General features: G+C 41.8%; 1 protein-coding gene across 11 annotated transcripts in view; it reads left to right on the top strand.

Moving 5' to 3' along the window:
* HIVEP1 (HIVEP zinc finger 1) overlaps window positions 1–15,301 on the top strand; it is a 151,740-nt gene that overhangs the window by 112,186 nt on the left and 24,253 nt on the right. For all 11 annotated transcript variants that reach the window (XM_057554949.1, XM_057554941.1, XM_057554947.1 and 8 more), the window contains 3 exons: window positions 1,765–7,733; window positions 10,943–11,076; window positions 11,790–11,965. In XM_057554949.1, coding sequence (XP_057410932.1) covers window positions 1,765–7,733; window positions 10,943–11,076; window positions 11,790–11,965 — 6,279 coding nt within the window. The remainder of the gene's footprint in view (window positions 1–1,764; window positions 7,734–10,942; window positions 11,077–11,789; window positions 11,966–15,301) is intronic.

The following is a 15,301-nucleotide window of genomic DNA, read 5'->3' as shown; positions in this document are numbered from 1 at the left end:
AGTATGTAAAACATAACAAAATAAACCTGTCTACCCCACCCAAGGCTCTGGTTGCATAGGGTTGTGGTTGGGCTTGGCATGGGCAGATTTTTTTTTAAATCTCTTGTGTTTCTGCTCTGATAGTTGCCTGAGTTGGGAACTGCCCTTCCTCCAGGTGGCTGCTGGGCTCTGTTTTTGTATTTATTTTAACAGCCTAGTGGCTCTCCCTTTTGTTTCAACCCACCTCCAAGCTCCCAGGAAGTGAGTAGGGAAACTACGCACCCGAGATGCTGATCATTTTTCGTTTCGCCTGCTTGCTTGTATAGTTAACGAGAGGCATAAAGTACATCGCTGACTTCATTGCATTCATCCTGAAGAGGGAAAACCAGTGGGGAAACATCATTTTATAGATGAGTGGGTTGAAGAATAAAGAAGGTTTGCTCAACATCATTTTGTAGAGGTATCAACAATACTGATACTTTTTTTCTGTTTTTCTTTAGCTCAAATAGTTTCATCATGAGACCCCCCCCCCACACACACCCTTTTATTTGCCCTTCTGATTATGGTGGGTAAATGTATCTTTAGTGGATTAGTATGCAATTTTTTTCATTAAATTAATACATGAAAGCACATAAACTGATGTCACAAGAGGACCAGAATATTTTATTTTATGTAAATTCTTCTGTTAATGCAAAGTGGTTATTTTGGTATAGACATTTTGGTCTAATATGAATTTTTAATAGGTACATTGTAACAGCTATTTGAAAATAATGAGGAATTAGAGTATTTGGCTTTTCTACAAGTAAGTAATATAAGCTTGAATAATTTTTGTTTACGTGCCCGAGGATCCAACAAATCAAAACAAATGAAATTATGGCAAGCAGTTATTGCTCAAAAATACAATAGTTGACAGAGATTGTGGTGGTTGATGCCATTTAAATGGTGATTTATTTCAACACAGCAAGAAATGGAGGTGGTTTCATCTCTTCTCTCCTGTTATAAGTTCTGTCTGTCTACCTACTCACCTATCATTAATGGCAAAGAAACATAGCCATTGAATATTTTGTTCAATTAAAATGGTGATTTTTATTTTAAAACTAAGGGCCATTACAACATTATGACTTTAAAATTTTGTTGGTGAAGAACCACAAGTAAGTGTATTATTTTACTTTCATATTTTTCTGTTTATTGATACAACTGCTATATTAACAATTCTTCACGGTTCTATCAGTGAATATCCCATGATCATCTGAGGTATCTTTGTCTAAAAATTATTGTATAGTAACCTTTGTTCTCGTAAGAATATCAGTATTGCCTGTTTTGGAGCAATACTGTTATGTAGAAACTTGCTGAGAAGTTTGCTTTAAAAGATACTAAATGTGATAAGACAAATACCCAGCATTAAAAGGTTGAATTTTCTTCTTTGTGGGCCAGCTCTCTTAAGACTATTGTGTAGGGTCCTCAGCTGCAAGGGTGAAGGGGGAGGATAATTAGTTTTGAAACATCAGGTTCCAGGACTGTGGTGAGATAGGGGGATCAAGAAAGGAACACAATGTTCTAGAAATGTACACTAAGGTCTTCGCACGATTGTTTCAACAGATGTTGATGGCCAGCATTCTTAATATTGCCAGAATGTAGGAATGCAGTTTTATCCAAACTGGCTTTCCTTTAAATTGCCTTCTTCAGTTGTCTTAACACCCTTGTGATCGTAATGTTAATCTAAAAAATCATAGTTGGTGTACATACCATTTTACCAATTGGTTTTCTTTTTTCTTTTTTGAACAGAAATCTTAGAGGCTGGTATTAAAGGAACTTCAGAATCACTTAAAGGTGTGAAACGAAAAAAGATTGTAGCCGAGAATCACCTGAAAAAAATACCAAAATCCCCACTGAGAAATCCTCTTCAGGCAAAACACAAACAAAATACAGAAGAGTCATCTTTTGCCATTCTTCAGAGTGCGGCGGAGTCCCACAAGAAGCAGAATCACAGTCCTGTAAAAACTGGGAAGCAGTTTACCAAACACAACGGAGAAACCCCTGGGATAATTGCCGAGGCCTCTAAATCGCAAGAGTCTGTCTCCCCGAAGAAGCCCTCGTTTCTGCAGCACCCGTCCGAACCGCGCCGGTGGAGGTCGGAAGGCTCGGACCCCGCCAAGCCCAGTGTCCCCGAGGGAAAATGTGACTCCAGTTCTCTGTCCAGTAAAAGCAGGACTGACCACCGTGAATGTATCTCCTCTCACTGCAGCCCTCCGCCCTCCTCGTATGCAAACACCGCATTCGATGTCTTACTGAAGGCCATGGAGCCAGAACTGAGCACCTTGTCGCAAAAGGGCTCGTCTTGTGCGGTTAAGAGCGAAAAACTGAGACCAAATAAAACTGTACGACCCCCTTCTCACCTGAACAACAGCTCAATGGATGCCCCCGAGCCGACCCCGCAAGAACCGGCCGCCCAATCACAGCCGCCTCCTCGGACCTCATACGCCGGGCACGTGTCTGCCGCTCAGAAGAACGACCAAGCGGCGCTTCAGGCCGTTTCTCCTTCATATAATCCACACGAACACTCTGTTTCTAAACCTGGCCAACAAAATCAGCAGCTTCCAGCGTGTTCGAGTTTCGCCAGATCACTCACGAGTCTGCAGAACCAGGAGAACGCCCAACTTGAACACGTCTGTAACGCAGCAGTGATGTCATCCGTAGGTGTGACTTCACCCTCCAGTAGAACTCAGGTTTCTCCTCCAAACCAGCAAGTGGATGCTGCCTTGCCACCGTCAGTGAGCCCCGCCCTTTCCACGCGGTCACCCCCCACGCCAGTTTACAACTCAACTCCTGTCGCCTCTGTCGTTAATCACAGCGTGGAACAAATGTGCAATCTTCTTCTGAAAGATCAGAAGCCAAAAAAACAAGGAAAATACATCTGTGAGTATTGCAATCGAGCTTGTGCAAAGCCCAGTGTGCTTTTAAAGCACATCCGCTCCCACACTGGAGAGCGACCCTATCCCTGCGTGACCTGTGGGTTTTCATTTAAGACTAAAAGTAACCTGTACAAGCACAAAAAATCCCATGCACATACTATCAAACTGGGTCTCGTCTTGCAGCCAGATGCTGGCGGCTTGTTCATGTCTCACGAGTCCCCCAAAGCACTTAGTATCCATTCGGATGTGGAAGATAGTGGGGAGAGCGAAGAGGAGGGCGCTGCTGACGAAAGGCAGAACGACCCGGGCTCCACGGACCTGCAGCCCGTGCGGATAATGAAAATGGTATCCAGCTCGGAAGCTTTACCAAAATTGGGTTCCATTCCAAGCAATCCAGATCCTGCGGTAGGTGACTTTTCACTACAGGACAGATCTTCAGAACCACAGGCTGTGACAGAGTTGCCAAAGGTTGTGGTCCACCCCATCAGTGTGTCCCCTTTAAGAGCTGACAGCCCGAAGGTTACGGAATCCAAGCGTGAACCTCCTAGTGCACAGAAACAGAAAGACCTTCTGGTCACCGGTACACGGTCCCACTCAGCCTGGGCGTCCTCCCTGGAGATGGATGAGAAATCCCATCAGAAGGGCGACGTGAGTCAGCCAGAGGGAGAACAAGAATCTCACGTGGGAACAGTACATGCCCAGCTACAAAGGCAGCAGGCCACCGATTACTCCCAAGAGCAGCAAGGAAAACTTCTCCTGAGTCCTCGCAGTTTAGGAAGTACGGATTCTGGTTACTTTTCACGTTCTGAAAGTGCCGACCAAACAGTGGGTCCACCGACCCCCTTTGCCAGGACGATACCCGCCCCAGAGCAGGACTCTAGCAAGAATAATGGGGCCTCTGCACCTCGAGTCAGCACAGCAGCAGCTTCGGCTCTTCCAGCAGGTGAAAAAGCGTCACTCCTCCCAGGTCAGATGCGCCCACCTTTGGCGACGAAAACGCTTGAGGAGCGGATATCAAAGCTTATCTCAGACAATGAAGCCTTGGTAGATGACAAGCAACTGGATAGTGTGAAGCCACGGAGGACCTCTCTCTCACGACGGGGAAGCATCGATTCCCCCAAATCGTACATATTTAAGGATTCTTTCCAGTTTGATTTAAAACCAGTGGGACGGAGAACAAGTTCAAGCTCTGATATACCAAAGTCCCCTTTCACTCCCACAGAGAAATCAAAGCAAGTGTTTCTTCTGTCTGTACCTTCCCTCGACTGTCTGCCCATCACCCGAAGTAATTCTATGCCTACCACGGGGTACTCAGCGGTACCTGCGAGCGTCATCCCTCCCCCACACCCACTGAGAGGAAGTCAGTCCTTTGACGACAAAATTGGCGCTTTCTATGACGATGTCTTTGTACCAGGGCCTAACGCTTCTGTGCCCCAAAATGGACATCCCCGCACTCTTGTCAGACAAGCAGCAGTAGAAGACTCTTCCGCAAATGAAAATCATGTTCTCGGTGCTGGGCAGTCCTTGGACGAGAGCCATCACGGAGGCAGCCCCGCTGGTGAGACCACAGCGGCAAGAAGCAAGCCCCCGGCCCCGGGTTCACACTTGGAAAAGAAGAAGTCTCATCAGGGGCGAGGGACCATGTTTGAGTGTGAGACCTGTAGAAACAGGTATAGGAAACTGGAAAATTTCGAAAACCATAAGAAATTTTACTGTTCAGAGTTGCACGGGCCAAAAACCAAGGTAGCTCTGAGGGACCCTGAGCACAGCCCGGTGCCCAGCGGTGCCCAGCCTCCCATTCTGCACTACAGGGTCGCCAGTGCCACCGGGGTCTGGGAGCAGACGCCCCAGATACGAAAAAGGAGGAAAATGAAAAGCGTCGGAGATGACGATGAACTTCAGCAGAACGAAAGTGGAGCTTCTCCCCAAAGCTCCAAGGGCCTCCGGTTTCAGAGCGCGATGGGCTCGGTTCCCAGCTTGTCTCAGCAGAACGCTGCCGTAACTGGTGACCAGCTGCCTAGAAATATCCAGCTGCAAACCTCCCCGATTCAGCTCGTGGCCAGAGGCCCCGAACAGCCCCCGGACCCGAAGCCGTCCTCCGCCGTGGAAGAACAGATGAGCTCGGCGGCCCAGGACAGGACAGAGCCCAAGAGACACGGGGCCGGCATCTCCGTCATCCAGCACACGAACTCGCTGAGCAGACCCAGCGCGCTTGACAAGCTGGAGTCTCGTGAAGGCGCTTCCCCCGTTTCTTTCCAGGAGCTGAGAACAGGGAAGCCCGGGTCTCTGCACATAAGAGGGATTTCCCAAGAGGAAGGCCGCCCGCCCCGGAACACGTCTCAGCCCGCCGAGCCTGCACTGTCAGATGCTGTGAGAGGGGAATTTCAGGAAGGTTCCAGAAAGATCTCAGGTGAGCGACAAGTGTTAGGACAGCCCTCAAGACTCGTTCGGCAGCACAACATCCAAGTCCCAGAAATCTTGGTCACAGAAGAGCCAGATCGGGACCCGGAAGGCCAAGGCCACGATCAGGAAAAGTCCGAGAAGTTCAGTTGGCCTCAGCGGAGCGAAACCTTGTCCAAACTGCCAACAGAGAAACTGCCGCCCAAAAAGAAGAGGCTCCGTCTTGCCGAGATGGAGCACTCCTCAGCCGAATCAAGCTTGGACTCCACTCTCTCCAGGAGTCTAAGCAGGGAGAGTAGTTTGTCTCACACTTCGAGTTTCTCTGCTTCCTTAGACGTAGAGGACGTTTCTAAGACTGAGGCCTCCCCCAAAATCGATTTTCCGAATAAAGCAGAGTTTCTCATGATTCCACCTGGCTCTAATACCCTGAACGTTCCTGGGAGTCACCGGGAAATGAGGCGCGCCGCGTCGGAACAGATTCACTGCCTGCAAATGTCGATGGAGGTCTCTGATTTCAGAAGTAAATCATTCGACTGTGGAAGCATCACTCCATCTCAGCCAGCCCCACTTGCTGAATTGCAGCCTCCGACATCCCCTTCTGGCACGGGGGTCGCCGGGCACGTGCCTCTCTTGGAAAGACGGAGAGGCCCACTGATACGACAGATCTCTTTAAACATCACTCCGGAGAGTCATCTATCTCCTGGGAACCCATCCTCTTTCCAAACTATCGCTCATCTTGGTGTGAACACAGTGCCATTTCAGGGGCCTCAGCTCACTCACGCACCTTCAGCTGAGTTTCCTGCAAATACCTTGCACTCCCAGACTCAGATTAAGGACCTGCGAGCAGAAACTTCAAGTTCCAACTCTCCAAACATCTTTCCTGTTCAACAGCTTCTTGGTATCCATTTGTTAAATCAAATCCACATGCCCCTTAGCCTCCCAGACACACAGATGTCTCTGCAGGTGTCTACACAGAGTGTCAAACCAGATGCAAGCCCTGGTGGACATGTATCTTCTAAAAGTGAGGATTGCTTTGCTCCCAAGTACCAACTTCGGTGTCAGGTGGTCCCTTCGACCCAGCCTTGCACTTCTAACCCTGTACATCCTCTGCCAAAGCAAGTTCTTTCAGACCCAGCTGGGGCCAACCATCGTGCGACCTCGTTGACATTACCGGCCAAGTTAGTAGAAGCCACGTCTGATTCGTGTCCTCTGCCACCCCTGAAGGTCGGGCCTCTCGGCAGTCAGGTGCCGAAGGTGCCAGCGTCCTTCGCGCTGCCCTTGCATCTGCAGAGTCGGGTCCCAGCGTACTGTTTCACCACAGCCACAGCTCTGCCGCAGATCCTAGTGACCCAAGATCTAACCAGTCAGCCGATTTGCCAGGCTAATTGTAGTATGGTGCCAATCAGCGAAGAACAAAATTCCGTGCCAAAATCGCAATACGATCACCGAAATGCTTTGCCAAACCCAGAGGGAGAACTTGTCTGCGAGAATGTTATTTCAGAGATGGGCCAAAATTCATCTCCATCAGAATCCTTGCCTGTAACTCAGAAGATGTCTGTTGGTAGACTTTCCCCCCAGCAAGAATCTTCAGCTTCAAGTAAAAGGATGTTGTCCCCAGCAAATAGTTTAGACATTGCCATGGAAAAGCACCAGAAGCGAGCCAAGGATGAAAATGGAGCTGTTTGTGCAACAGATACTAGACCGTTAGAAGCACTGAGTTCAGGAGCTCTTGAAGTTAGTAAGCAGAAGAAGCCTGTTCTGGTGAGGCAGGTTTGTACCACGGAGCCCCTTGAAGCTGTGATATTGGAACAGGATATTTTTTCTCACCCTGAAGTTAGTAGTGAGGCTGTGCATTTGACTGATGTTTCACCAGCTGATAATTTGTCGCCAGGACACTCCAAGCCTGTGGTTATAGAACCTATAAAAGAATTGCAGGAATTTGAAAGCATCCCGTCGGCCACATCACTGACTCTGACAGTTAGAAATTTAGCTGCCCCTGCAGAGAAAACTCACATTTCTCCTTCGGAACATGTAGACAATAACCAAGAAAGGAAGTCACCAGGGGTTAAAAATCCAGGCGACAAAGCAAACATCCAAGAACAGAGTCAGGCCGCAGCCACCACTCCTTCCGCGTGTAAGGCCGGTGACACACAGCAGCCGTCCTTCCCCAGCCTGAAGACTGCCACCAGCTTCACGTGGTGTTACCTGTTGAGGCAGAAGGCCCTGCACCTGCCCCAGAACGACCAAAAAACTTCGGCCTACACCGATTGGACCGTGAACGCCAGTGATCCAAATCCACTCAGCTTGCCTACCAAAGTGGCTCTTTCTCTCCTGAACTCAAAACAGAAGACCGGAAAATCTCTATATTGTCAAGCAATAACGACCCATTTCAAGTCAGATTTATTGGTCTATTCAAGCAAATGGAAAAGCAGCTTAAGCAAGGTACTTGAAATATCATTTATCTTCAAAAATAGTCTGTGCAAGTTAGTTCCAACATGTCTGGATGCCTTTAAAGATTTCAGTTGGAGGTTGTATTTTAATTTTGAATGACAAATTGTGCTTTCTAAGTGGACAGTTATTTGAAAGAAAGAATGATAAGTTTACCCAGGGAGTTATACTGATAAAGATTACCCAGAGTCCTCTAAGATTTGATTTTCTTGTTAGGTGAGAGAAGATTATGTTTATGCTTTATCCCTGCTAATGAAGGGGAACAGAGGTGTGAATATTGGAGATTGTTCTATTTCATTTTAAAATATAGGCAGAGACCCATTCATCCTTGTTTTATGCAAATCTGACCACTCTCCCCTCACCATGCTGATCCCAGCTCTCTTCCTGTGTAGCTCTGAGAATCATCTTAGTACTAGAGAGGAGATTCACAAAATAACTGTACACTTGATAATTAAGTTGGTTTGGTCAGGATTTGTACAGTAAGGTCGTAAAACTATAATTTTGGGTTATTTGTGGAATAAAACTATAATTAGAGTTGTTGGCTTTATAAAATGGGGAAAATCATTTAAATGATTAAGAATAAATAGATAAGGGTATTAGGTTGGACTCTGGACATTCAGAATTATAGATTAAGTTCTTGATCTCTACAGGCTCACAAGCACATAATACAGGTTCATAAATATTTATTTATCAATAAGAAAATATCACAGTATCAATATTATAATAGAAGTGCCTACAACTTTAATAAAAGAAGGAAGTCTCTAACACTGCCAGTAACTTGAGGAGGAGGTATGGATACAAGGAAGATATTCCAAAAGTGGTGATACTTCAGCTGAGTCTTTAAAAAAGAAAAAAAAAAAATAGGGATTTTTTTTTCAGGCAAACAAGAGCGAGAAATTTTAGTAGTCTGTCAAGTGATGTGGAAGTGAGAATGAACTTAGTTCATTTAAAGAGCCCCGAGGAGTCCAACATGGCTAGAAGGTGTTGGACGTTTGAAACACTGACGTAGTTTGAAGTTGGAAATGTAGATAAAGACCAAAGAATATGCACGGTGGTAGAGAGCCTTTGGTACTTTCTCAGTGGAGGAGGGTGCATCCAAACCATTCAGAATTTAATTGTTAAATGCTCAGACCCTACATCTACTAAGTCAGATGGAACATGAGACTTGAGCGTGAGAATTGAAACAGCGCTTCATGTTTGTATGTTCCTGAAGTGCCTGTGAAAAGTGGCTCTCCTTCAGTACCAAGTGCCTTGGTAGAAATGCCTTGGGAAATGCACATCTGGATTTGGAGCTGGGAGAGAGCTCCGGGTGGAAGGTGTAGAGATCGTTCAGTGCATAGGTGCAATTAATGAGGTCTTTAGAGAGAAGGGCCTGGAATGGATCCCGAGATCCCTACTATTCAAAGGCTTGAGTGGATGAAGAAAGTCCACATAGGAAATGAGAGAGATTGTTCATAAAGGAAGGAGGGGGGGGACTACGAGAAAGTGGTATCACACAGATAAAGGAAGAAGGTATTTTAAAGAGGGTTGTTCAAGCCAAGAGGTCAAACAAAGATGAAGACTAACATGGTTTCTGGACTGAAGGGTTCTAATGTCCCAGAGACATGAGTTATATGGGCAGGTGGCCGTGGAGGACTCGGTACTGGGTTGACTGTTAACTCACAACCCAAATGTGCATGTATTTATAATTCAAAATGGAAGAGAACAGGTCGATGCTAAAGTGAAAGCATTTCTAAGAGAAGCAAGGTGTCAACAACATAGAGTGTATAGAGCGGTCAAGCATATAAACTAAGGAAATAGTAAAGATTTTGGCATTTAGCTTGTTGGTGAATAGAAGTCAGATTTGATAGCAAGAAAGTGAGCAAAAGATAAGTGGGAATTTGGTACTGAGAAGAAGGTAAGAAATAGGATTACTGTTAGAGGTGTAATGTCAAGGAAAGGTATGTGTGTATTCCAAACCTGATGGGTTTGCCAGAAAAAGAGGAGACAGTGGCATTTGTACATGTCAGGGTCAGTGTCATTACCTCTTCACACCACCTTTTTGAGACACTCAGGCCAGCAGCGTTTCTTTACGCCTGGCTTTGTAAGGACAGGGCCTTCCCAGGGGATTCTTCCCGAGGCCACATAGGCCCCTGGGTCCATGACGCACACACTCTCTTGTCACTTACTGGTATTATGTCATCGCAGTATGATAGCTGTCTACTTGGTGGTGTAATTTTTAAAGGAAGTTTGTAACAAAGAGGACCTTGATCAGCAAAGTTGTGCCTTGTGTTGGGCTTGGCCAGAGGACTGGAGTTTGAGCCCTTGCTGTTAACACTTGACGTTGGACAAGTGACTTAACCCTACGCGTGTCCTTCCTCACTGGGATGTGATCCACCAGTGCTGGTTGCTTCACAAGGATATGTGAGAGCAGAGTAGGCTGGGGAGTGAGAAAAGAGGTTGTAAATAGTGCGGTTGTATAAAATCATAATGTCGCGTCACTACAGAGTGTCCGTAGGAAAAGCACACACTGTTTATTATTCTGATGTTCACTACTTTCTTCTAGAGATTTAAGTATTATCAGGCCAAGACCTAACTTTTGACCTGACCTATAATTCACAGTTATCAGTATTCAGGAACTTTTGAGAGGATATAGAGAGGAAACCTAACTATGGTTTAAAATGATGGGAGAAGGGGAGAATAAAATATTGGGAAATGGAGCTTCGGCTCTAACTTTACACTGCATTGATGTTGAAGGGAAGTTAGTCATGTTTTTCAGGAGTATGAGACATTATACCATAAGGGGGTAACTAGCTCTTTTCCATCTTTAAATAATAAACTCTTTAACAAGTATACTTAAACTGTAGTATGAGTGGTTGGTTAGCTATAAGAAAGAATATTTAGTTTATTAAAAAAGGTTCCTAAAATTAAACTCATGGAATACCAGGGTGGAGGGTTGTAGAGTCTTTATTTGGGGGTGTCAGTGGAATGTGGTGGGATTTTAAAGTAGCATAAGATGTGTCAGATTGCTGTGATTCAGACAGATAAAGGAGGAGATAAAGCAATGACCTTTAAAGCTGTTACGTCCTTGAAATGCCTTCCATTAAGCTAACCGTATGCACTGTACTCTGCCATGTTTTAATTTCCAAGTGAAACACTAGCATGTTTGTGTTTTCAGTTTTATTAAATTAGTGTCTCTCTCTTTTTTTTTTTTTCCCTTTCAGAGAGCATTAGGTAATCAAAAGTCCACAGTAGTTGAATTCAGCAATAAAGATGCCTCTGAAATTAACAGTGAGCAAGATAAAGAAAATTCCTTAATCAAAAGTGAACCAAGAAGAATTAAAATATTTGATGGAGGGCAAGTACAAATTTTCCTTCTTAAATGTACATTTAAACTTACTTTTTAAATGTACATTTGCTTTCATGTGAATGAAGACTTACCAGTGCCGATTTTATATAAACGTTGCAAGGTTTCTCAGCTTATTAACAGAATCTTCATGACAAAATACATGTTAGGTATTATGTTAAATAATGCCATTTTGATCAAGAGAATGACAACTATTTAGAAAACATTGTAGGTTCTAGGAGGCAGCTAAGCCCTAAGTTTTCAGAGTGAACCCTGGGTTTCACGTTGATTCATAATAAGGAGTGACCTGAAAAAATCTGCTCTAAAAGAGATGAATCATTGCCTGTTTGATGTCTTTAGTGAATTCGGTTGTGAGAAAGATTGTAAAAGCCAACGGTAGTTAAAATGAAGCTCAGAAATATTTCAGTACTTATAGCTGTGATTGAATTTAACAATAAAGAAAATGTTAAAGCAGTCACTTAGAGGAACTATTTTAAAATTAAACCTGGTATTGAATAAAGTTGTTTGATTAGGATTAGCTATTAGAATACTGTGTTGATGTGAAAAGCTGGAATATTCTGTTACTTACATGTGCATAACATTTATATTGATTGAGTGTAAAAATTGTGCCTTGTTTTATTTTTTAGGTTGAATTTCAATCATCAGTATTTTCTCAAAGACATAGTATCCAATTGCCCTATTCATTTTCCTTTTCTTTAAATTAGATATAAATCAAATGAAGAGTATGTATATGTCCGAGGCAGGGGAAGAGGAAAGTACATTTGTGAAGAATGCGGAATCCGTTGTAAGAAACCTAGTATGTTAAAGAAACACATACGAACCCATACAGATGTCCGCCCCTACCACTGCACTTACTGTAACTTCTCCTTTAAGACTAAAGGTATGAGATGACATCGCTTCATGGTCCTTTATTATATGCATTGAGTTAGTAGAGCTAAGACCCAACTTTACATATTCCTTGACCAAGGAAGCAGTAGCTAAAATAGAATAATATAAATTACATCTTGTCAACATTGTAGTCTTATCTCTTTATATATTTCTAGACCTCTTGAGAAAAAGTTTTTAATTACACACTTTTAGAATATACGTAATAAATATGACATTTGAAACGGAGCAACTGCCCTTTTTTCTTTTACTTCCCAAATTAGAGTTGTATAACATGATGACTAACACGTTTTCAAAAATACTTACTTTGGAGCTAAAGAAGAAAAAAGAAATTTTCATGATCACATTGTAGATGCATTTCAGTGCTAAAAGTTTAAAGAAAAAATTAAAATAATAACTACAGTAAAGTTATACTGATTACATTCATGTTTTATTATCTAATTTTAGTCATGCATAGCCATTTCTTTTTCTTTCCCATGAAGCTTTTTTACTGAAGTACTGTTGAATATCAGCTTCAAAAAATTTCTAAATTTTGTACTATTTAATGTTTGTGGAACTCAGAACTAGTAATTAAAATTATATTTAGTACCATTTCTGTATTCTTTATATGTTTTTATTTAAATTCTAAGCCTTTATTATAGTTAAGGTAATTTTACTCTCTACAAATTCCCTGTGACATATAATGAATAAATACACTATCATAAAATGTTTGCTTTCTCCATTAGGTTCCTTGTTTATGAATCATTATACGAAAATTTCTTGCTTGAGACTTTAATTTCGTATACCACCCTTTAGAAAGTAAGAATCTCGCAAATACAAAGCAATATAATCATAAAATTATTTGTCTGAAAGGAGAAAATCTGTGAAAAATATTTAATCAATTTTTTTTAATAGAACTACATTATTTTTATCCCTTTTCAGTTAACATTTGCTTTTTTTTCTGATTATATTGGTTGTCTCTGCAGTTTTTGTTTTAAAGATTGATCAACTCTTCAGCAAAATTTATTATATTTTTTGGCCAGTATTTATTGGCATTTAAACAGTTATAGTATGTAGCAACTAAATAGCTTCAAATTAGCTCTCCTTAAATGCCAGTAAAACCTGAAACAAGAATGATGGGGGAAAAAACAAATCTGTTCTTCAGATAGCCTTGAATATTTCTAAAGTTTCAAGAAATCATAAGTCAGAAGGAACCCTAATTCTGTCATTCTTAGGTTGTGGTATGGAACCTTCTTCTGGAAATGGAGGGTGCATTTCAGGATGATTTTCCTGATCTTATGTGAAGGCTTTGATAGGATTAAGTGCTTTGATCTTCTAACCCAACTTACTGCTTTTACACTGGTTTTGATCCTATGATTAAGAAACGTCCGTCTGTTAAATAATTTACAGTGTGAGACCAGGAGACCAGTAATAGGCCAATATTACAAATAAAACATTACCAGTTACAGAATGATGTTACCAAATAAAAGAGGATCCAGGTATGATGTGAAATGGGTGTTTCTCAAAAGAAGGAGGAAAAGGAATCAGGATATTTTATAAAGTAAGGGCAAAGAAAGGAAGGAAAATTTTAATGTGGAAAACAAATGAAACTACAGAGATTTCTTGGCAAAGAAAAATATTATGAATCATCAAGTATTAATCCTAATGAAATAACTCAAGCTAACATCATGTAAAATATTAGATAAATGTTTGTTAAATGGTGGACAGGGCATAATGATCTTTGAAGAGTGAGCAGTATATGTTAGCAGTTTTCACGTCTTTCATTTCTCAAATATGCTGCATACCTGAATTTACATTAAATTTTTTGTTTTGTCAGATAATTCATTGGAATTATGTGATAAATATTTATTTCAAGAAAGCTACCCTAGCTAAGGAGACTGGTGAAGAAAATATTAGAAATTCAGTATTTCCCTATTCTCGGCATGGCAGTTCTCTTTTTTATGGTCACTTCCTTGTAGAAGTCCACCTTTTATGAATATATGCCAAACAGATTCCATAGTATCTTGTAAAGGTAGCTAAATAATAAAAGACTTGTTTTTAGATTAGGCTGTAAATTTTGCCCTACTCTGATTTACTTTGTTGTCCCATTCTTGAATGTGTCTGGTTATTAACAGAAGGTAATAGTGATGTAATGGCATGCTATATAAATAGGAGTATGCAAGGATAGCATGGTACTATCAAAGGAATGATCTGTCCTCCTAGAAGTTGATGCTTCTGATGGTAATGCTTGTAAGTCTGTACTTCATCAGTTGTCCTCTCGGTTTATTTTATGAATGCATTTTCAAAATAATTTTAATTGATTTGTTTTCACTATTCTGCTTTAAAGGTCAGTCAGCTCAGTCAGTGAGCTTGCATCTCTGCAGGGTTTAGTTCCATTTATAGCACAGAAAGCTGGACTTTATATATAGCTATAGGAACCCAGAAACAAAATCTTTCATGCCTTCCAGAGGATTTATATTAATGTTCATTAAATCTGTTGAAAAATTTATCTGTTAAGTTAATGCACAAAGCTTACAGCCTTGCTAGGGGATATTTGCATTCTAATGTGCATATTTTGCATATTGAAATGCAAATTGTTTTATTATAAATTATTTAAGAAGTTGGTTAATAATAAGTAATAGCTCAAGTTATGAGAAAATATGCTTATTAAAAACTCATATTTCCAAATTTGCCTAGTTACAATGATACATTAACTTCTCAGAAAGCAAATGACCTCCATGGCTGTCTGTTTAGGGAACAAAAGCATTTTGAAAGAACTTAGTGGACCTTGTGATTTGGTTTATAATATTGTCATCATACTAGAAAGTGTTTTGACTAATAAGTGGAAATTTCAGCCACAATAAGATGGGAAAACTATTCTTCATAACTTTTAATGTGAAAATATGTTGAAGCATACAGAAAAGTAGATATTTGCATAATGAACACCAGTATGCCCATCACGTTTTAATAATTGTTAATAATTTGCCATATTTGCTTCATATTTTATTTTTAAAGTGTATTTAAGGTAAATGTCAGACATGGCCAAGTCATTTAAGCCGGGCGTTATCTCTAGAATCACAGAGGTCAAGGTTTGCTGGATCTTAGACATTATCTGGTCCGGTCCCTCTCTTACACTTGAACCCTTTAAGCACTAAGCTCTGGGATGCTGTGCATACTAACTAGTGCAAGAAGTGGCCTGAACGGGTGTGACCAGTCCCACGGGCTTAGTGCAGTTTTAGTGGAGGTGAGGCTCTATAAATACTGCAATTTTGCAGGTCTTTGAGCTACCACAGACTCAAATCTGGACCAATGATTCAAACATTTTTAGCTCTTCTGAAGGTTTATTCTGAAA

Source organism: Balaenoptera acutorostrata, chromosome 10 (genome assembly GCF_949987535.1).
Source record: "Balaenoptera acutorostrata chromosome 10, mBalAcu1.1, whole genome shotgun sequence".
Classification (NCBI taxonomy): Eukaryota; Metazoa; Chordata; class Mammalia; order Artiodactyla; family Balaenopteridae; genus Balaenoptera; species Balaenoptera acutorostrata.
The sequence above is the reverse complement of the archived record's forward strand: the minus strand, read 5'-3'. Positions and strand labels throughout refer to the sequence as shown.